The sequence below is a fragment of the Vombatus ursinus genome, unplaced genomic scaffold (genome assembly GCF_900497805.2).
Source record: "Vombatus ursinus unplaced genomic scaffold, bare-nosed wombat genome assembly UNPS02014818.1, whole genome shotgun sequence".
In the NCBI taxonomy this organism is placed as follows: domain Eukaryota; kingdom Metazoa; phylum Chordata; class Mammalia; order Diprotodontia; family Vombatidae; genus Vombatus; species Vombatus ursinus.
Window position 1 is genome coordinate 16,767,732 of NW_020954596.1, and position 23,174 is coordinate 16,790,905.

Consider the following 23,174-nt stretch of genomic DNA (forward strand, 5'->3'; position numbering starts at 1 on the left):
GATAGATAGATAGATAGATAGATAGATAGATAGATAGATAGATAGATAGATAGACAGACAGATAGATAGATAGATGGATGGATAGATAGTCTCTCACTTATAATGTGAGTTCTTTGAGAGTAGGCTGGCTTTCTTTTCAAGTCTATCCCTAGAACTTAGCACAGTGCTTGGCACATGTAAGTGTTCAGTAAATACTTTGGCATTTCTTTGTCCAAAAAGATCTCAACAGGCTAGAACAATGGGTCAAATCCAATAAAATGAAATTCAGTGGGGATAAATGTCAATTTCAATACCTGAACTGAAAAAAAAATCAAGTCCACGTAGATAGAATGAAGAAGGCATAGCTAAAGAACAGTTTGTGTGGGGGGAAAAAAAACTAGGAGAGATTGATGGAATGTGATATTGAGGGAAGTAATCATCCTACTGGACCCTACTCTGGTGAGATCCCATTGGGAACATTGGGTTCAATTCAGGTCACTGCATTTTAGGAAGGATGACGATGATACTGAGATGCTATATAAGGATCAGTTGAAGGAACTGGGCATGTTTCGCCTAGAGAAGATTTAGGATAGACATGACTGACTTTAAAAGAACTACCTGTGGGGGGGGGCGCAGTGGAGGATAGGGATGAGAAGGAATAGACTTGTTCTACTGGACCCAAGAGAACAAACGTGGGAACCATTGGGTAGAAATTACACAAAGGAAAGTGTCCCAACCTAAGGGGGAAAAATTCTGATTAAATTGATCTAATAGTGGTATTTCTTGCTTTGAAAGGTAGTAAATTTCCCCCTATTTCAGGTCAGTAAGCAGGAACTGAATGTTCTTAGCTCCCTGAGGGCAAGGACTGTCTTTTACCTCTTTTAGTATCCCCAGGTCTTCACATAGTTCCTGGCACCTAGTAGGTACTTAATAAATGTTTGTTGATTGATCGGTAGAGTAAATTCATATTCAGGAACTGATTGGACTAGATAGTGTCTGAAGTCTCTTCCAACTCTGATATTCTGTGGCTCTAGCCTTCTATTCTAGACCTGAAAAGGTTAATGCTGGCAGGGAGCTCCTTTTAGATTTCTGGAGCTGAAGAGAATGGTAGAAATTTTATTAAGTTTAAAAGGAATTGATCTGGAGCCTGATAATTTTTACAGGCAGCTTAAGTGGACATCTTGTCTCCCTTTGATAGGATATTTCAATATCTGTCCTTTCTGGGGGCTACTTCAAGGTTTCAGATTGTATTGGTTTCAAATAAAGTATAATTCCTTAAGGACAGATTGTAATGGGTATAAACTGAAAGGCTTTTCCTTCATTTACCTATCCCCAAAAGGAGTGTCTGTCTATCTATAAATCTTTATGGTCGTTCCTGCTGCCTTGGCAAATCGTAGTGTTTTTTTCGGGGGAGGGACTGAAAAGAAGCTTAGAGATCAACTAACCAGCCCTGGTTTCTTTCAGAGCAAGAAATTAAGGACACTGGATATAAGTAACTTGCTCAAGAACACATTCCTAATGTCAGAGAATAAACTTGAACTCAGGTTTCCTGACTCACAGGCCAGTGCTCTTCCCACTATATCATAGTGCCATTCTGTAGCTCATTGGGCCTTGGCCTTCTGTCTCCATCAGTTCCAGGGAACTTAGGACATGCACCACCTCTAAAACGTTACATGAAACTCTCCTTTAGGAGTGGTTGACCTAACAGCTGGCCTCCATTCAGGAAATGAGACAAGCAATCTGTGTAAGGGAGAGGGGTTGGCCAAGGACCAATCCTATATTTAGAAGCTTGGAAGGTTATTCCCGGAGTGGAGGAAACCTCTGGAGTGGGTGCATATGCTTAGCGAGGAAGATCGATTTGGCATAAATGAATTGCTAATAACTCAAGCGTAACTGATGATAGGAGGCCAAAGCTCACAGCCAATGCCATTCAATTTATCAGGCTTTTTTGTATAATACTCTTGGTGGCTGTATTCAGTTTGCTCAATGTGTGCATTTCTAGGTAAGTAAAGTCCATTGCTTGCTATGCGTGCTCTGGTATGATGCAATATTAGCAGTCCCCTGGAGAACTCTCAATATTAATCAAATATACGGGAAGAAAGGTGGCCTGATGCTGGGAAAAGATGAGTGGAGCTATCAGCAGAGAACCTGGGTTCAAGCCCCAGTTTTGCTGCTCACCACACTATGGCTTTGGACTTGCCACTTGGTCTCTGCCCTCAGTTTCCTATCTGTCAAGTCAACGGGTTGAACTGTCTTCTCAAAGGTTCTTAACCTGGTGCCATTTTCTTTACCCAGTCATTTTACAGATGAGAAAACTGAGGCAAACAGGGCTAAGTGACTGGTCCAGGGTCACACAGCTAATACATGTCTGTGACTGAATTTGAACTCAGGAAGATGAATTTTCCTGACTCCAGGCCCAGTGCTCTACCTACTGCACCACCTCGCTACCGTCACGTACACTAGAAGCACTTCTTCTCTATTTAGAAACAAAAAAGAAAACCAGAAAATCCCGGGAACAAACAAACAAAAAAAACTAAAAGAAAAAGAAAGAACATCTCATTTGCAATCAGAAAACCTGGGTTAAATCCTCATTCAGTTACTTATTATCTTTTTAACATTCAGGCAGACATGAATCCATCTCTCTGGACTTTGGTTTTCAAATTCCCCAGCTGAGAAGATTGGACAATAGATGATCTCTAAGCCCTTCTAGCCCTAAATATTACAATGCTATACATTTGCCTGTACAAAAATAAGCTGCAAGAATGTAGGAACTTTCCCAAGTAGGTAGGATTAGGTTCCAGCAGAGGCCTAAGGGATGCATTGTGGGAAAAGATAATTAGGTCTAGCATCATCCACAAAGCTAATTATTGAGTGGTTCTTCTATCCTAGCTTCCCTTTCTACTCATGCTCTGTGTCTGTCATTCGTTCATTTGTCCAAAAGCTTCCTGAATTTACTTCTATTTTTGTACTGAATTTGAATAGAAAAAAATTACATATTTATTTTCATCAATCTTTAAATGAAGTTGACATTTCCTTCAATTATTTAAAAATATCATTCTGAGAAGAACACCACAGGCTTCACCAGACTGCCAGAGATCCAAGACACAAAAACTATTAAGAAGCTCTGTCTAAGAATGATGAATTTCCTAAGTTTATGATGCGTAGTGTTACTTCTCAGTGAGAAGTAACATGGTATGGCAGAAGGAACACTACTGAACTTGGCCTTAACATTTGGGTTCTAACCTTTGCTCCACCACTTAGTTAGCCAAGTCACTTTAACTTACTGAGCCTCATTTTATTCACTTTCTACTTCGGGGAATTGTCTCTACCGCAGAGACGACATCAGACATCAGTTTACTTTTCTGAGAAATAAGGTGGTTACTAGTTGAATACTGATTCCATCAATTAACATTTATTAAATGCCTGCAATAGTTTGCTGTTGTTGGTGTGTGTATATATATGTATGTCTATATAATATGTATATTTGTATATATGCATATATAGATTGTTGTATCTATATCTATAAAGTGATTTGTAAGACATGTAAATATAAGATATTATTAATTGCCTAAAATTCCTTTTCTTTATCCAGAGCATTTGGGGATGTTTTCTGCCTATAACCTCTTCTTAAATGAATGAAAGTCCATTTCTCTGCTGTCTCGCTCTACAAATCCAAACCAAATGACCTGCCGGCAAGTTTAAAGTTAACCATGTCTCTACTTGCCATTTTGTTCTTTGTATCCAAGAAAAAAGATCGCCTACATCTCCTACCCCTATCCTGGATATCAACTGATGCTGCAAATCTCTTGTCTTTTGTTTTGGAACAGGTGTTAATTCTTTCCAAGTCTACATGGCATATAAAGATCTCTACCAGATGTCTGACAGCCAGGTATTCATGTCTTATCCATACAGGCTCTGCAGAGCCATTGTGAAATTTTCAGTATGAGCATTTACACCTTGGAAATAGACAACACTATGGATTGGGGTTTGATTCATTATTTTGTCAATTGATTAGACTAAAGAAAGTGATGGAGAAAATATTAATAATTCAGAGTAAACTTAAAAGTGTGTCTTGAATTTTCAGATAACTAGTTGTTAAACATTTACCAGCACATCCCCAGATAAGTCACACGTTAGACTTCTGAATGTATTTTATTACACTGAAGCATTTGCCTGTAGTTTAATTGTTACTGGCCTACCCTTTCTGTCCCTTAATTAGGAGACAGAAAATAGGAAAGATCAACACTAATGCTCAGTGTCTTGTTTTTCTTCTTGTGACTGCAAAAAATAGTACTCACACACACGATTCAGGGTGACCATCTTCAACACCTGTAGACATTGTTCAGACAATCAGACATCAGTTTACTTTTCTGAGAAATAAGGTGGTTACTAGTTAAATACTGACTCCATCAATTAACAAATATTTATTAAATACATGCAATATGCCATGCCTTAAGTGAGGAACTGGAAAGAGTCAGTGGTTACAGTGAATGGTCCTTTGGGGGTGACCTCATAAGTGAAAGTGGGAGGGATACAGTGCAGAGCTTGAGACCGTGACAGGCCCTGGTTGAATTGCTTACTCAAAGGTCTACTTGGTTGGACTTTTCCCTTGTTCACAAATGTACGTGGACATCTCTGGTGCTCTCCTGGTTTGCAGGGCATGTCTGAACTGCCAGGGCTGGGATGCAGTAGACCCAAAGAAGTTCAAGGACATAATAATTACCATTCTTTCCTGACCAGTGTTTTATCTAAGGAGCTGGTTGCTTCTGGAAGTCATTCACTGAAACACTGAACTTGGAGCCAGGAAGACCTGGGTTTGAATCCCACCTGCATCACACTAGGCAAATCACTTAATTTCCCTCAGTTTCAGCTTCCTCATCTATAAAGTGGGGATAATAATGACACCTATCTTACAGGGCTTTTGTGAGGATCAAATGATATAATTATGTAAAGCCCTGTGTAAACCTTAAAGTGCTATGTACATATTAACTGTTTATTATAATGTATATGTCAGATTATTTAAAAATATTTTAGTAAACTCTATTTTAGAACTCCACTTTCTCAAAATCTATTCAATTTAGAACAAAGAAATCTGATGTGGAGAAACAGTACTATTAATATCATCCTTCCTGAACAAATTGAAGGAGAAAACCCACTTTTTGTTTCAAATAATTTATAAAAAATAATGATTGTATTATTTGGGGTTTAGGCTCATTCTTCTTTGTTCCCTCTCCAGCTCTATGAAGCATTCACATTCCTAAAAGGGCTTGGTGCAGTCATTTTAGTCCATGCTGAAAACGGAGATTTGATAGCTCAGGTAAGTAAATAATGGGCTTGCTTCTTCATCCCCAATGAAAAAATGAGGGTAAGTCAACCAAAAAGTACCTAATATGGGCCAGAAACTGGCGCTGGCATACAAAGATAAAATCCAGATGGTTCCTGCCCTTGTTTAGCTTTTATTCAGTGAGGGAGGAGAGAGGAGGGATACAACAGGTTCACAAATTAGTATAGACCAGGAATAAGATATGAGTTCTAATCCTGACTTAACCATATATTACCTGTATGACCTTAGCTGTGTTCCTTTCTTTGAGTATCTACTTCCCTGACTGTAAAATGGGGATTATGGCATTGCTTACCTTTGAATCCTGTTTGAGGATAAGTGACAGATAATGTGGTTTTAAGCTTTTTTTAAAAAAAAATTTCATTATGGTTATTGCTTTTCATTGTTTATAATTTCAAAGGAAATAATGCTACTCTTCGTCAATATAATCATTTTTAAACTCCTTTATTATAAATTAGAAACCTGAGACCCACAGAGATTCTTTTACCCATTTCCCCTTTCTAAAGTATAAAAAGCTTATTTAAATATCATGTAAGATATGTTTAAATTTCATACTTTTAAAAGTTTTTTTCTTCTAATTTGGTGTTGATTTTGACTTTTGGTAAGAAGTCAAGGTCCTGATTATACACAGATAGCAAATTTGGAAGTGATACCAATTTGTTTCCTGTCTATTCTAGTTAAATTCAGTTTTTGTGATGTCACTTGGTGAGTATGATCAAAATTCCCACTTCCTTAAAAAAAAGAATGAATGTTATATAGGCCTGAGACATCTGAGGAGTCTTCATGGTTTTGCCTCCTTTTGTGACTTAATACCAAATCATGTTTTTCAACATATTTTCCACCATTCTCCCTTTTTCATTGAATACTAATGTATGTGTTAATTAAATGTGGAGAGACTTGATCATCCCTTTATAGGCTTTCTTTGCCTCCTCATCCTCTGTAACAGATGTTAACATTTAAGATCCAATTATCTACATAGGGGTCTTTTTCTCAATACTCATTATGAACATTATCATGTGTATGCTCAACCCTTTCAGTTATATGGATCAAAAGAGTTCATTGCCTTACTGCTTACTACCAGTCTCTCTTTGGAACAAATTGCTAAAGTTCTGTGGGCCTTAGTTTCTTAATTTATAATAAAGGAGTTGACAAAATTGATTGCACTTCATCATGCATCTAAAAACAACAAGAAACATCCTACCATGGAACACTTAGACATCTTGCTTTCTCAAGACATGATGTATCTTGTTTCCTTTGGACAAATGATAAAAATATATGAATGTGTATGTGCATATGTATATGTGTACGCATTGAGGTATGTTTTTATGTAGATATGTATGTGTATATACGTCTGTGTACACACATATATACATATATGTACAAAAACCCCACAAACTTCAGCTCCTTAGATTCAGATTCCTCATTTTCTGGTTTCATTTATAAAAATAATATCAGCATCAATAGGATTACAGTTCTCCAATAGTATGTCAGACCTGTTAATTCAGCCCTCTGTGAAATAATCCATAATAACTTAAAAATAAAAGAATAATATAGCAGGATATTGACTTGTCCCAAGTTTATCTTCATCTGAACACCATTATGAAATATGAGAACAAAATAACAACCACAATAATAGCAGTAACAAAATAATAACAATGATAGTAATAGTAGCAGCAGTAGTAGTAGCAGCAGCAGTAGTAGTAGCAGCAGCAGTAGTAGTAGCAGCAGCAGCAGCAGCAGTAGTGGTTCAGTAGTAGTAGTAGTAGTAGTAGTAGCAGCAGCAGTAGCAACAGTAGCAGTAGCAGTAGCAGCAGCAGTAGTAGTATTAGTATTAGTAGTAGTAGTAGCAGTAGTAGTAGTAGTAGTAGTAAGTACCTGAAAGTAAGTTGCAGAAAAATTGAAAGAAAATGGGATGGAATTTATGCAATTTGGCCCCATCATAAGCTAAAATGAGTTTTTTTCTCATCTTCCAGGAACAAAAACGAATCTTAGAAATGGGAATTACAGGACCTGAAGGACATGCTCTGAGCAGACCTGAAGAGGTAATGAAACGTAGTTTATTCCCAGTTGAAAATTGAAATTTTGCTCTTTCCACTCCCACACACAGTAGACAGTCTCTCAGCCTTTTTTTTTCTCCATTGCCATTTAGTGGTAAGAGCTTGTTGGCAAAACTAGGAAGCTGGCACAGGTGATCTTCAGCTATACCTACTTTTTCATCATTCTCACCCCCACTCCTCCATACCTCTGCCAATATTGAAAAGCCTTATGCTGCCCACAGCTTCCCAGCCTACCTTTCCCCTAAAATGGATACCTTGCTGCTTGGCACAGTGTCTCAATGCTCTTAACAAGAGCAATCCTTAATTAAGTGCCTACTGTGTGCAGAGTACTCTGCTAGGCACTTAGGGAGATACAAAGTTTAGATATGATCTCTGCCGTCCTGGAGTTTAGAGTCTGCATTGAGGTATGATATAAAGCGATAGCTAAAATATGCACTAAAAATTCAAATGTAATAAGCATTTACCAAGTGCCTATTGTGTGCAGAACAACTGTGCCAGCGGCTGAGGGAGACACAAAATGTAGTTACCACCTCTGCCCTCATTGAGTCTTCAGTAAGATAACTCATAGACATATAACTAAAATATAATTGATAGATATATAGATAAATATGCATATATGTGTGATATATGTGTGTGTGTGTGCATACACAGACATTACATGCTAAGAAGTATGAAACAAAGTACCAGATGAAACCTGAGGGAGAAGGCCATTACCAACTGGAGGATAGGACCCCTGTTTGCTTTTCCCCATGAGACCTTACAATTCCTGTACCCCATTTCTTCAAAGTCTCATTCTCCTTGATGATGGCAGGCAGCTGGGGAAAGCTCATGTGGCTTGTCAGAAAGCAAGCCAGGCTAGGAGTCAGAGGATTTGTGTTCTAACTTTGCTCTGCCATGAAGCCTGTGTGACTTTGGGAAAGCCATGTCTCTTATTTGACCCTCAATTTACTTCTTTGGTCCTCAATCCCTCCCTCTCTTTGAGAACCATTTTCTTTTCTCTTTCTTTGCAGCTGGAAGCAGAAGCTGCTTTCCGAGCCATCACCATAGCCAGTCGAATCAATTGCCCCGTCTATATCACCAAGGTGATGAGCAAGAGTGCTGCAGACATAATTACCCTGGCAAGGAAGAAAGGTACTGATTTCACTTCCTCCTCCCCCATTCCCTGCCTAGATGCTGTTTGTGTGACTGGTCGGAGCCACTTATCACTAGGGAATGGATGGTGGCCATGATTGCCTAGCTTTCAAGGGAATCATCTCTTCATATTAAATCAACTGCTAATTGTTTCTGGTTATTAGGGGAAATAAGAGCATGGATAACAAAAATACACAACTAATAAAATGATCTCTCTTGTTATTTTGGGAGACAGTGGTTTCAAGATGTTCCCCCTTTGAAATCTTTCCTAAGAACTAATTGTCAATTTCCTAGGGGATTTGATAACTACTAACTATTTGTGGCAGAAAAAGGCCCAAGATTTAGGGCACAAATAAAAGAGTCCCCAGAGGTCCAGCTGTGGCCTTTTTCTATACTTCCAATTGCTGTATTTCTTGGCCTTCATTGGTAGCTAGTACAAAAGGTGACTGTGTGTTATTGAATAAGAACTCCTTTCTGAGTTTTGTCTTGTGGTTGGTTCAACTCTCTGTGTGTGTGTGTGTGTGTGTATGTATGTGTGTGTATGCATGCATGTGCTCAAAATGGGTTACCTTCTGAGTTGAAGCTTCAGGCTCTAGTCCAAGGGATATAGAATTCTTCTTTATACTTGGGAAGAGGAGATGCTTGTTGGGCACCACGGTGGTTTGTGATTTATCAGTCTTTGGTAAAAACCAGTTCATGAGTTAGGAGGAGAGGAGCCAAGCTAGTCAGGTTATTAAAGATGGTGGTCACAGATGGGAAGTAGCCCTAGAGCATCTAGCTAGACTTATGTTTGGAAGTGTGGTACCAAAGCTTCCATATTCCTGACACTGAAAGTTCTTAGGAATAGACAATATCTTCATACATGACCACACACAGAAGAGTCAACTAGTTCAAGTTTCACAGTCACCTAGTTATTGGTGAAAATGCCAATGAGAGGTGACATGGCTGGTTTCTAAGGAGCTAGAAGGAAAGAGATAAAGCCACTGGAATAACTAAGTTTACTTTTCCGTTCATGCCCTTGAACTTGACCAAGTGGTTACCATCAAAATCCTTCAAATAAGACTGAAAAATTTTGGTATGGGAATCTGTGAAAAAGATTATCAGGGCCAGTTTTTGCATCTGTAAAATGGGGCTAATAATGCCTATATTTTGTAGATTGTGAAGTTATATAAAGCTATATTACTACTATTTTCTTACCACCATCTGGGGTAACAGATGGATGGCTATGAAAACATAAATTTTTGGAAGTATTTACAAAGTATGCTTTGGTCTAGAATCTCTTGAGGGTGCTATGGAAAGCTTCTGTTCCCCTTCCTATGATGTAAGATTTCAGAGTGTAAGAGATTTTGTTGATCATGTAGTCCAGTCTCTTTTTATTGATGAGGAAACTGAGGGGCTTGCCCAAGACCACAGAGTGAGTTGTTGTTCAGTAGTATCTGACTCTTTGTGACCCTGTGGATCATATTGTCTGTGGGGTTTTCTTGAGAAGGATACTGGAATAGTTTGCCATTTCCTTTTCCAGTGGACTAAAGTAAACCGAGGTTAAGTGACTAGCCTGGAAGTATCTGAGGTCAGATTTGAACTCAAAGAGATGAGTCTTTCTGATTCCAGACACAGAATCCCAACCACTGTGCCAGGCATTGTGCTAAGTGCTTTACAACTATTATCTCATTTGATCCTTACAACAATCTTGGGAGGCAGGTGCTATTAATATCCCTATTTTACAGATGAGGAAACTGGGACAAATAGAGGTTAAGTGACTTGCCCAGGGTCTTGAAGCTAATAAATACCTGAGGTTGAATTTGAACTCAGGTCTTCCTAACTCCAGACCTAATGCTCTATCCACTGTGCCACCAGAACCCAGTTCTTCTGACTCCAAGTCCAGGGTTCTTTGAACCATGCCATTCTGTCTATATTTTTGTACCAAAATAGATGTCTACAGTCTCTGGGACTTCCAATGATAATAATTGTCTGACCAGTCACTTTTCACTCTTTTAGGTCACTTGGGTTGTTATTGGCACATACATTCTACAGAAGTAAGTCACAGGAGATGGCTAGGAGGATGTAAAAAATTAATATGAATACATATTATATTCATATATATGTCTATGAATGTGTGTGTGTGTGTGTGTGTGTGTGTGTGTGTGTGTGTGTATTTAACCTATCACATTCTCTCTCACTCAAGGTCCTTTAGTTTTTGGAGAACCAATTGCTGCAAGTCTAGGGACAGATGGGACCCACTATTGGAGCAAAAACTGGGCCAAGGCAGCAGCTTTTGTGACATCCCCACCGCTGAGCCCAGATCCCACAACTCCTGATTACCTGAACTCTCTCTTAGCCTGGTAAGCATCGCTGAGGAGAAAGTGCTATGCCAAACTGGACTGGGGGCTTGATGGGTGGAGAGGTTAAGATAACAGATATTTTTAGATTTCCCTCACCCTCCTTTTTTATCCATCTCTTTCACCCTTTTCTTCCTTCCTTCCTTCCTTCCTTTCTTCCTTCCTTTCTTCCTTCTTTCCTTCCTTCCTTCCTTCTTTCCTTCCTTCCTTCTTTCCTTCCTTCCTCCTTTCCTTCCTTCCTTCCTTTTTTCCTTTTTTCCTTTTGTCCTTCTTCTCTCCTGTCCTTCTTTCCTTTCTTCCTCTTCCCTTCCTTCTCTTCTTCTTTTCCTTTCATTTTGGGTCCCTCTCCTTGAATATTTTTATGATTTTCTCCTCCTAATATAGGATCATTTTGAAATGAAGTGTATATATATGTCTATGCATAGCACAGATTCTGGACCTATGATTTCATTGGGAATTCCTTCATAAGAAAACTCCTGCTAGAACAAGAGGCAGAAAGCTGTGAGAGTCTACAAGAGGGTGTACATACTCCAGCTTGCCTGGGGATCAGGGCAAGGCACAGGCCAGTGAAGTCCTAGGGGCTAGGCTGGTTAAGAGGAGTGAGGAATGTTAGGGGATTCCTTCCCTCCAATCATCAACCATGTTAATTCTTGCTCAAACCTCACTCCACTGTGGGTAAAATATGTTTCTCAGGAGTGGGAAGTCTCAGGTGGGTGGATGACTAGTGTTATGTGTTTAGGAAGAACGGTGCCATTATCGATGCTAAGCCCCTGTTTCTGCCTAGTGGTCAAGGCAGGAGTCAAGAAAGTGATTATTAAAAGTGATTATTAAAATAGTAATTATTAAGCCTTCATAGGACACCAGTAGTAACTAATCAGTAGACAAATTGGTTGCTGATTGTGTGTAATGCCACCTGGTGGTCTCTGTGCGGAAGGACATTGGGACACAGAACCCATTCATTCTGAAACAACTCATGCAGCCAAAAGGAGAAGCCCAGATGAAGGGAATCCACATAAAATCCTCAAATCTTGTTTTATGCAATGATTTGAATCCCCTTTGCCTTCAGAATTAAAGCTTTGAGGTGGAGTAGAGAAAGTAAGGGATTTGGAGTCAGAAAATCTGGCTTCAAATCCCAGCTTTGATATTTGCAGCCCATGTGACTTTGGGCTGGACACCTCCCCTCCTTTTTCCTCATGTTCTACTCGTCTAATGAAGGGAAGTGGACTACACCTTTCTACCTCGAAGTCCTATGAGCTTGTTACCTCCAGCTGACAAACTGCATTGAGCAAGCTGAATTCCCCTCCTTTCTTTATCCATGTCCCCACCCCGCTTCCCCCTGGACATGCTCAGAAACAGATAGACACAGACAGGAAACAACAAAGCAGTAAGCCAGGCTAATGTGGAAATGCAGTATTGTCAGTTTGCATAAGCAAGACAACTGAAGAAAGACAATGGAAAACCAAGTATAGTTGGTTTAAAAACTTATGCAGTGTTTGACCTATGCAATATTTATATAGTGCCTTTATAAACCTGCATTGGGCTAGATGAAAACTCATTTGCCTTGTTCTTTAGCAAGGACAAACCATGTTCCTTCCACACACAACAAACATTATTTTGATATGTAAACAATTCCTAAGCAAGATAAATATCAGCAACATAAATAACTGCTTTATTCTTTTACACTGAGTGAAGAAGTATTAGCACCTTAAAAAAACACTTCTACGTTGAATATACACATATATCCAGTATATTTATTGAATTTATGTGTTTATTAAATATGTATATAGAATATAAATTCAATGTAGATTATATAGGTATACTTATACATATAAGCATATACATGTATATATGCATGTTTATACATGAATACATATATACACACTTATAAATATACACACACATACATACCCAAAAATTTGTTCAATTTGTTAGTCACTCCATTCCCAATTCTCCAACACTTCCCCTCAACATTTAAGTTATTATAGCATAGTGGATTTAAATATGGAAGTGGCAGTTTTTCAGATAAGGAACTGAAGCCCAGATTGGTGGAGTGCCTTGCTTGTTGAGGATCACAAAGCCAGTAAGTCTCTGAAGTTGGGTATAAATGGAGATCTTCCTCACTTCTGGTCCAGTGCTCTATCCAGTCTACCGCCAAGGATGGCAGCATCTGTTACCTTTCCAAAGAGCAAAGAAATTGCAAAGCAGTCATGTTCTGACTTAAAATGTAAAATTGTGCCCTTTTCTCATTCTCAGTGGGGACCTTCAGGTGACAGGAAGTGGCCATTGTCCATACAGCACTGCCCAGAAGGCTGTTGGCAAGGACAATTTCACCCTTATTCCTGAAGGAGTGAATGGGATTGAGGAGAGAATGACCGTTGTGTGGGACAAGGCTGTTGTAAGTAATCACCAGGTTTCTTATTGATGAGCACCAGATAGATCATTGTATTTGGCCAAGATTAAGATGTTACGCGGTGTTTATTTGGGGCTGCTTCTCTTCAAGAGTTTCAGTAACATAGTTTCACCTGGAGTGGATAACTTGAAATCCTTACCCCTGTTGTAGTTACTTAGAAATCTGCTGTAGGTGTAAAAGAGCTGGAGCTGATTGGTTTTAAAAAACCAATACTACCTAATGCCATTAATTGGCTCTGCAAAAATGTGTTGTTAGGTGAAACAACCTTATAGGGGTAATCAGTTACATAAGAATAAGTAGATTGACTCTAAGACGATATTTCTGGACTGTTGCTAACTTGGCCTATTGTTGGTTTTCTGATGTATATTTCACATGACAGGGTGAACAATGTTAGTTGTGAGAACTCACTGGCTTTTGGTGGTGTTATGCTGGGATTTGGCCCTATGCTGTGATTTGATGACAGTACAGTAGGAGCTTGGTTATACTACATTGAACTTTGTGATATTGTGGTAGGGTTTGCTTTTAACGTATTAATGGAATTCTTGTAAAATGGGTTTACATGAACCAAAGCAAACAATGGTTTGGCTAGAGCAGTGGTAAGTATCTTTTTGCTAACACGTCCACATAGTAAGATATGACATTGGTATAGATCACAGGATTTTGTCATTCTTTGGGTTTTGTTTTGGACCTCTAGATACCTAACGTAATAGAGGTGGTGACTGAACTTGTGATTTCATTGGTATAGGGAACTCCCAGGTGAGGAAACTCTCCTACAAATACAGGACCACCCTTCTTTGCTACTTATAGTCTGAGAAAGTTGCCTAGAGCCCTGGGAAGTTAACTGACTTGCCCAGGGTGACAACCCCTATGTGGCAGAGATGTGACAGTATGGAACTTGAACCCAGGTTTCCCAGACTCCAGCTGTCTTCATTTACATAATGCTTCTCACCTACTATGCTACACATTAATACAATAATAACATTCATTTAATACTTGATAGTTTTTAAAGTATTTTTCAGAATTTCATTTAATCTTTGGAATAGCTGTCTAGTGTAGGTAGAACAGGTGGCATCATTATCATTGTACAGATATTATCTATGAGAGGTCAGACAAAAACCTAAATCTACAAGCTTCTATTTGAATGATCTTTCCATTGTGGCCCATTAATTACCAGGTATTTTTATTTACTTTCATATTCCTAAGCTGCTGTTCTTTCCAGAGCAGTGAGAGGCAGTCTAGATAGAAAGCTAATCCTGAAGTCAGGGAAACATAGGTCCAATTCTAACTTCTATCACATACCGGTTGGTTTTCTCTTGGCAAGTTACTTAATTCAGGAGCTTTCTAAGACAACAAGACAATGTTAATTTGCAGTAGGGGAATAAGTTCTTCATTGAGTCTTTCTTATTATATGGATGAAATCATAAGTATGGTTAAAAAGAATTTACAAAGGGGTTATGATCCCAATCTCTGATTTCCTCATAAGAAACCTTTCCTAGATGTTGAATCTTCTTCCACTGATGTAAATCAGCAACTTGTCTATGATTTAGAGCCTGGACCAACATTTCTCTGAAACATTTGTTAGGAACTCCCAGCGGTCAAGACTCCTGAGGCACATTGTGACATTTAACACATAATGGAATGGGCCAATCCTATCTCAGCAGAGATCGGGGCAGAGTCTCAGCAAACAGTGTACAATAAATGCAGCTGAAGCTATCTCTGTAAGACTTTCTCATCACAGATCCAGACCCATCCTTACTGCTCCAGGCCATGTAAGGGTACTACCAAGTGTTTGCACAAGACAAAAGATCTTGGGAAACACCACAGAGATACAAAGTCCTCCACTCCTTACCTCCTTGTTGTTTGTATATGAGGGAAAGTTGTAGTCAGAAACCCATACCGTGCAGTCCCGTTCTTCCCATGCCTTGAGTCTTATTCTTTCTCTTAAAGGAGTTCAAACCTCCAAAAGACAAAAAAAAAAAAGAAGAAATTACTCTACTCGCAAAAAAAAAAAAAACTCAACAAACTAATGACACTGGTAACAGCCTTCCTCCTCAGTAAATTCCATTACTCATTGAATTCACCTGTCTACTTGCACTGCCTAATGGTGTCTTATTGTTCAAGTGCTGACTTAGCTCACACTACTTAAAGATGCCTTCTAGCAGGGTTGTGGTGTTGCTCTCTTTTGTAACAACAATGCTAACTAACACATTGCTTTTGAATAATTAATTAAATGGTTGGAGAAACAACACAGCAGCTCCAATGAAGGCAGTGATGGAGGAGAGAGTTTTGAGCTTATATATTTATGTATCTTAACTCATTTCATCCCCAGAATAATCCTAGGTGGTGGGAAGTACAGGTATTATTGTCTGCATCTTATAATCAATCAATAAACATTTAATAAGTGCCTACAGTGTGCCAAGCACTGTGCTAAGTACTGAGGATTCAAAGAGGCAAAAGATAGTCCCTGCCTTCAAGAAGCTTTCAATCTTACAGATAAAAACACTGAAGCTCAGAGAAAGGAAAATATTTACCTTAAGTCACATAGCTAGTAATTATCAGAGACAGTGGTACAAGGATTGTTAACCTCATTTTACCCAGGAGAAAACTGCAGGTCAGAGACAGGGCAATGCCTTGCCTCAGGACATACAGCTAGAAAATGGCACAGCTGAGACTCAAACACACATCTTTTGATTCCAGATCTAGAGTTCAAAATCCTCTAGGTTACGAGTTCAGCTCAAACACTTGTTTTGACTTAAGTGTCATTGTTCCGTGCATTACTCCATGTGATCAACGTCCATTTTGGGGAAGAAAAAAATCATTAAAAACAAATTTTCTTTAGGCTACAGGCAAAATGGATGAGAACCAGTTTGTGGCAGTCACCAGCACCAATGCAGCCAAAATATTTAACCTGTATCCAAGGAAGGGAAGAATTGCTGTGGGCTCTGATGCTGATGTGGTTATCTGGGATCCTGACAAAATGAAGACTATTACTGCTAAGAATCACAGATCGGTGAGTGTGATCCTTCTGGTTCAGAGCAGGTGGATATTAGTATAATGAAAACAAAAATTCCTTACTAAAAGTAATTTGCAAAATGTTAAGGTCAGATGGCCAGTACATTGGTGAAAGCAAGAAAGAACAACATTTCTCCCTATGTTTATAACAATAGCTCACATTTCATTAGCAGTTTAAGGTTTATAACGATTCTTCTTCACACTAAACCAATGGGGTAGGTAGAGTAAGGGTTACAGTCTCCATTTTATAAATGAAGGCACTAAAACCCACAGATATTAAGACCCAAGATTATCTGGCTACTAGGTGTCAAAACCAGGATAAGAATCCCTTCCTTCTGACTTCAAACCCACTGCTTTGTTGACACACTGCCTATTCCTAAGACTGGTAGAACCAAAGCATTCCTACATTAGACATACTTGATTGTCTCTTATTTTGAAGGTTCAGGTGAATGTGGGTCTCAGTTACAGAAAACTAGAAAAGAGTTGTAATCTGGGGGCCTGATTGAAGTCTTTTGACACCTTTGCACACTAGCAGTCCTGAATTTACTGACCTTTTGGGGAGGGGTTGGGGGGTGGGGTAGGGATATACTCCGTGTTTTCTTAGGTCAATAAGCAAAAGAATAATCTTCACTTTTCTCTATGTTTTGTGTTAATTTGATGCTAATCCTTACTATTAAAAACATGTTCTCTTTGTTGTTGTTCAGGACTTTATATTCAAAAGATCTGTGATTTCATTAGCGTGACTGCCCCTTCAGCTAATGGAGCCCACGGCCTTTCCATGCCTTGGCTTAGTGAGTTGTTGTGGCCAACTTTTATATATGGGGTTATAAAAGAATTTGGCTGATGACAGAAATGTTGCTGTTTCTTGATCAAACCAAATCATTAACAGATTAGTGTTTATTTACAGGAAGAAAAACCCCAAAACAAATACTTGAGAACTGGGCTTGGTCAACTCATTTTCCTGTGTTCTTCTTTCCTTACTAGCATTGTTTTGCATCAATACATCAATGATGTTTTCTGTTAGCATAAAAAAATGAAGCTTTGCTAATGCAAATGTTTGAAATGCCACTTAAAATAGTAGAAGTAGGAAACCTTCTTCTGGTAGGTACCTCCTTGTGGTATGGAGGTGATTCTAGGTTCTTGGGGTTCATGCCATAAGCTCTGGAAGGTTCTACCAGCCAGAAACGGCCTCATGTATGGGTCTAATGATGGACCAAAATTATGCTCGACACCTACAGAGAGGCTCACCAGAGGGTTGGGCACCAGGTGATGATTTTCTTGGCCACAGCAACTCATGAAGCCTTGTGTCCTAAGATGTAGATGGGTTGAGTTCTAGTTTAGTTTGAAGCCAGTACTCCTATATTAAAGGGATGGTGAATATTTTGAAGTCCAGAGGCCTATCATTCAGTGTTATTCAAGGACTGCTTCCTAGAGGAGAAGAATTTTTGAATGATAGTTTAAAAAATGGTAGGTTGTGAAGAGGGCCAGTTATATGGAAGAAAATCTTATAGGTAAGGGAGAGGCAAGGGATAATGTTGAAAACCATCAAGCCCAGGCCGAGTTTCTTGGATCTTGTCTGGGAGGCTGTTAAAAATCTATTACTCATCTTTTTTTAATGTTTAGGCTGTTGAGTACAACATCTTTGAAGGAATGGAATGCCATGGATCCCCACTGGTGGTCATTAGCCAAGGGAAGATCGTATTTGAAGATGGAAATCTACACATCAATAAGGGTATGGGACGCTTCATACCTCGCAAGCCTTTCCCGGAATACCTCTACCAGCGTGTCAAAATAAGGAATAAGGTCAGTTTATAAGGAGTCTTTGAGGTAAGAGTTTGGGGTCTGTTCAACATGGATTGAGTGGGTCCCAGAATTCCCCTGGAGTGGAGGCAAAAGGATTAGTTGTGGATATTTCAGGAGAGATTTGGGTTGGTGAGAAGATGTTATACTTGATTCCTTCCAGCTTTCTGTACACAATCATTCAATCACTTCTCCTTACAAGACCTTGGCAAAATGAAAAAAAAAAAAAGCAGCGTCTGCCCTCAAGGAACTTAAAATCTACTAGAGATTCTATGACATGAGAATAAGAAGTATGCCAAGTACAGTGTGAACGGAATAAAGGAGAACTACAAAGAAAAGGCTTTAGGAAATATTGAAGAAGGAGATCATAGAATCATAGGTCTAGAACTACAAGGGACCTTGGATGGCATTAAGTCAGTTACTTCATTGGGCCGATGAAGAAATTGAAGCCCAGGGAAGTCATGGGGTCCTAGTTATAGCAATAGAAGAGAGCTTAGAAGTTATCTAGTCCACAGACTTCATTATGTAGATGATGAGAATGAGGCCAAGGGAAGCAAAGTGAATAACCCAAGGTTACACAAGTAGTAAATATCAGGATTGGAATATGAACCTAGGTCTTTTGTTTCCAGAATCTGATTTTTCCACTGTATCAGACTCAGGTTGCATCACATCAGCCAAGGTGTGTGTGTGTGTGTGTGTGTGCGTGTGTGTGTGTGTGTGTGTGTGTGTGTGTGTGTGAGAGAGAGAGAGAGAGATGGGTGAGGCAGAGGAATGGGGGATAATGGGGAAGAAATGGAAGGATGTGGAACCTGAGCTAGCCCTTGAAGGAAGAGAAGGATTTCCACTGGTACATTTTAGAAGCATGGGGATTTGTATTTTATTTAAAGAGCCTAGATATCTAAGGAAAGCCTACTTCTGTTAGTATAGTATCTGTTAGAATATGTATATATATATTTCATTTATATGGGAGAGTTTCTACTCTTATTTCAATCCCTCCTCAATTTCTACAAACTCTAAATTAATTTCATGTGGTAGAATATGAGAGTTCTGGAGCTGGACAGGACCTCAGGGGTCACCAAGACCAATGTGAAACTTAGCAGAGGTCACCTACAGCAGCCATAAGCAGTGGCCATTGAGTCACCATCTGATGACTGATGGAGCCAGTGCCCTGGCAGACATTCCACTTTTGGATAGCTTTAATTATTAAATATTTTGTTTTTACCTTGAACCAAAAATATCTGTTTTTTTACCCACTCATCCAGGGCTTAACACAATGCCTGATACATGGTAGGTACTTAATACACGTTTGTTGATTGATTTGTCCTCATTCTACTTTGTGGTGCCAGTTGAAACAACTTGAATCCCTTTTCTACATCTAAGTCCCTGAGATACTTGAAGACAGCAATCATTCCTTTTCCTCCCACTCCCACCCATGGCACTTTTCTGGCTTTACACACTCAATTCCTTCACTGGATCGTCATTTGATACGGCTTTCAGACCTCACTATTTTGACTCTTTCTTTGTAGCCATTTTTGCTTAATCTTCCCCCTGATCTTGGCCAACTGGTTCCCAACATTTTTTGTAATAGTGTATTCATTTATTTATTCATTCAAAAATATTTATTGGCCATCTACTATGTAAAAATTTCTGTGTTGGGTGCTGGGATCAAATATTAAAAATCTTCAGGGTTTTGGTTCCCAAGGAGCATATACATCATATGTCATGATATTATTGTTATAATACTGTATATTATATCATATTATGTATAATATAATAATATATAATGAATTTGAAGCATGATCAAATATGATAGAAGCAAAGGGAGAATCCAGACAAAGTATTGTAGGAATTACTTTCAAGTGGGGGGAATCAGAGAGGATTTCACGTAGGAAATGAAATCTAAGGTGGACCTTGAAGGTAGAAAAGAATTTCAAGGAGCAGCTAGGTGGCGGAGTGGATAGAGAACCGGCCCTGAAGTCAGGAGGACCTGAATTCAAATCCGGCCTCAGACCAAGCACTTGACACTTATTAGCTGTGTGACCCTGGGCAAGTCACTTAACCCCAATTGCCCCCCCCCCAAAAAAAGAATTTCAACATGCAGAGATGGGGAAGGAATGTTCTTGGCATTGGGGATGGCCTATTTGAAATGAGGATGCCACTAGAGAGCAGGGCAACATCAGGTGCTAATGTTCCAATTAGGCTGGAGCGTAGGGCTATTAAGTGGAGTAACTTGAAATAAGGCTGAAAAATTACAACTCAAGCTAAATTGTGTAGGGCGTTGAATGGTGAGCTAAGGAATTGTATCTTAGATAGATTATATCATATTATGTTATATTGAATATTATTTTGTTTATTTTATTATACTATATTACATATATATTCATATCTATATCTCTGTGTTTTTATCTATCATTATATATTAGAGGTTCAAGGGACCTTAGAGGTCATCTAGTCCAATCCAGTCATTTTAGAGATGAGGAAACTGTGGCCCAAGAAGTATACATGACTTGAGTAAGCTCATACAGGTAGTAGTAGGAAAGATGGTATTTGAACTCAAGTTCTTTGACTAGTAACGAGGGACCACTGAAGACTTTCGAGCAGGGACATGGAATTGTCAGAGCAGTAATAGGGTGATTGCATTGATAGCTGTGTAAAGGAGAGAGAGAAAGCCCACAGACAGGAAGACTATTTAGGAAGCCGTTATTATAATCTAGTTGAGAAGCGATGAAGATCTAAGCCTTGGTGGTATCAATGGCAGTGGAGAGGAAGGGGAAGGTGTGAGGAATATTTAAAAGATTTAACTGACGGATTCCATAATTTATTGAATGTGAAAGGTGAAGGAAAGGGAAGATAAAAGTCCAGTTGTGAGAAATTTATTTAGACACTAAATCATCTTTCTTTTACATGATTCAGGTCGGTGCATTGCAAGGAGTATCAAGAGGAATGTATGATGGGCCGGTCTATGATGTTCCAGCTACACCAAAATATGCAACTCCTGCTCCTTCTGCCAAATCCTCTCCTTCCAAACACCAGCCTCCACCAATCAGAAACCTCCACCAGTCCAATTTCAGCTTATCAGGTAAAGGATGAGACAATAGTACCACCTTAGGAACCTTCAATAGGGAAAGCTGGCCAACTGTCATTAGGGTAACGTTGTTCTCATTTAGGAGAGCAAGATAGAGGTTATGGAGCAGGGAGGGAATTTATCTATAAGTGGGAAAGAATGGAAAGTGATTCAGATCACATCACCATAGATACACAGATAAAGATAGATAGATTTTTTTTGAGAAGCAATCTGGGTTAAGTGACTTGTCAAGGGTCACACAGTAAATGTCTGAGGCCAGATTTGAATTCAGGTCCTCCTGACTCCAGGACTAGTACTCTATCCACTGCACCACCTAGCTGCCTCCACCAAAGATATTACACAGGCTTTTTGAGGAGTTATAAGATGCTTGTGGTTCAGGAATCCCACACTTCTTTTAGTGATTGTTGTTAGTATGCCCTCCACTAACATATCCCTTGGTAGACAGGCCTCAGGATTTGCTCTAATCAAAAATTAGAGGCCAGCCTTCTGCTGCTGAGACTACACACTAAGTTGTACTGGTCTCCAGAAAAAAGTCCCACTGGCCTTATACTCAATGGCTTTACATCTTGATTTGCTATGGTTTGCAGGCCACTGATGAACTGCCAGAAGCTCACAGGACACCTCCTGGTGTTTATGAAGCATTAGAGAACTTTCATGGAGAAAGATACAGCTTTGGTGGTTATATTCTAAGAGCCTATTGGCCTTTGAAGTGCCTGTTTTGCTGGAAACCCAGATTAATCCTCTTGTTTAAAATACAGATTTTAGGCAATTCATCAAAACCTCTGGAAGAGATGGTGAAACAAAACTGGTAAGAAATAGTCTGAGTAGAGTTCAAAGTGAAATGATTGTGATTAATCTACAGTTCTCCTTTATCATAGAACTCTATGTGCCAGAGATGGGACTTAAAACCTAGTTTTCCTGGCTCCAAGGTCAGCTCTCCACATATAGTACTATATTATTCTGCCTCTTACAAAACATTTCCCCTACAATAGTGCTATAACATGGGGAGTATACACACTATTTCTCTTATTTTATAAGTGAGGAAACTGAGGCTCTGAGATGTTAAGGGACTTTCCCCTAGTCATGAACCTAGCAAGCATTGGAGGTCAGATTTGAACTCAGGCCTCCTAACTCTGGTTCCAGATTTCTTTCTGCTATAGCCCACTTACTTAAACATGTTATGCTACTGAGCTTTTATCTTCTCTTCCATTTCATAACTGGAGCTTTCTCTATCTTTCTTCTTGCTCAAGAAAAACTTCCTGAGATGAACAAAGGTTATTATCATTTCAGGACATGCCCTGCCCTTACATCAAACCCACTTTAATTCTTTCTCCATCTTTGGGATGCCAGAACCAGACTGACTCAATTTTTCTCTTCCAGGGGCCCAGATAGATGACAACAACCCTCGCCGCACTGGCCATCGCATTGTGGCACCTCCTGGGGGCCGCTCCAACATCACCAGCCTTGGCTGAACCCTGAAGATGAATGGGTGGCCTAGAATGAAGGATTGCAGGAATCGCATCCATCCCCTTTTATGTCAGTGTTATTGCAATCCACGGTTTTGTTTGGTACTAATGGGAAAAAAGAATGGTGTTTTTGGGATTGGTTCCCTCGTCCCCTTTTCTTTTGGTATAGGAAGAAGTGATAATAGTGTGGTGTATTTGCTTGGAACTACTTGCCTCCTCAACATTGTGTTTCCATCCCATAGTCACCTCAAAGCATGGTGCACCTGCTGCTCCTTTAGTGAGTCCAGGTTTTAGCTTTGTCCTTGTACCTGAATGATGATGGTTCCTCTGCACCCTGTAGTTCTACTAGGATAGTGAATGCATGTTACTGAATTATTTATGCCAGTCTGTGAGTGAGTCCCATAGAACACATTGCCAATGACTGACCTAGACACAACACCATGACTAAATGCCCTCACTTGACACATTGAAAACTCTTCAAAGGAAGAATACCCCTCTTCCCCAAACAGACACACACACACACACACACACACACACACACACACACACACACA

The 23,174-nt window shown here is 39.4% G+C and overlaps 1 protein-coding gene across 1 annotated transcript in view; it reads left to right on the forward strand.

Annotated features, from left to right (window-relative positions):
• CRMP1 (collapsin response mediator protein 1) overlaps positions 1–22,626 on the forward strand; it is a 78,001-nt gene extending 55,375 nt beyond the window's left edge. Inside the window, exons 5-14 of the mRNA XM_027836487.1 lie at positions 3,807–3,868; positions 5,216–5,296; positions 7,294–7,362; positions 8,388–8,508; positions 10,694–10,850; positions 13,101–13,242; positions 16,097–16,267; positions 17,893–18,072; positions 20,983–21,148; positions 22,535–22,626. Coding sequence (XP_027692288.1) covers positions 3,807–3,868; positions 5,216–5,296; positions 7,294–7,362; positions 8,388–8,508; positions 10,694–10,850; positions 13,101–13,242; positions 16,097–16,267; positions 17,893–18,072; positions 20,983–21,148; positions 22,535–22,626 — 1,241 coding nt within the window. The remainder of the gene's footprint in view (positions 1–3,806; positions 3,869–5,215; positions 5,297–7,293; positions 7,363–8,387; positions 8,509–10,693; positions 10,851–13,100; positions 13,243–16,096; positions 16,268–17,892; positions 18,073–20,982; positions 21,149–22,534) is intronic.
• Positions 22,627–23,174: the final 548 nt, after the last annotated feature.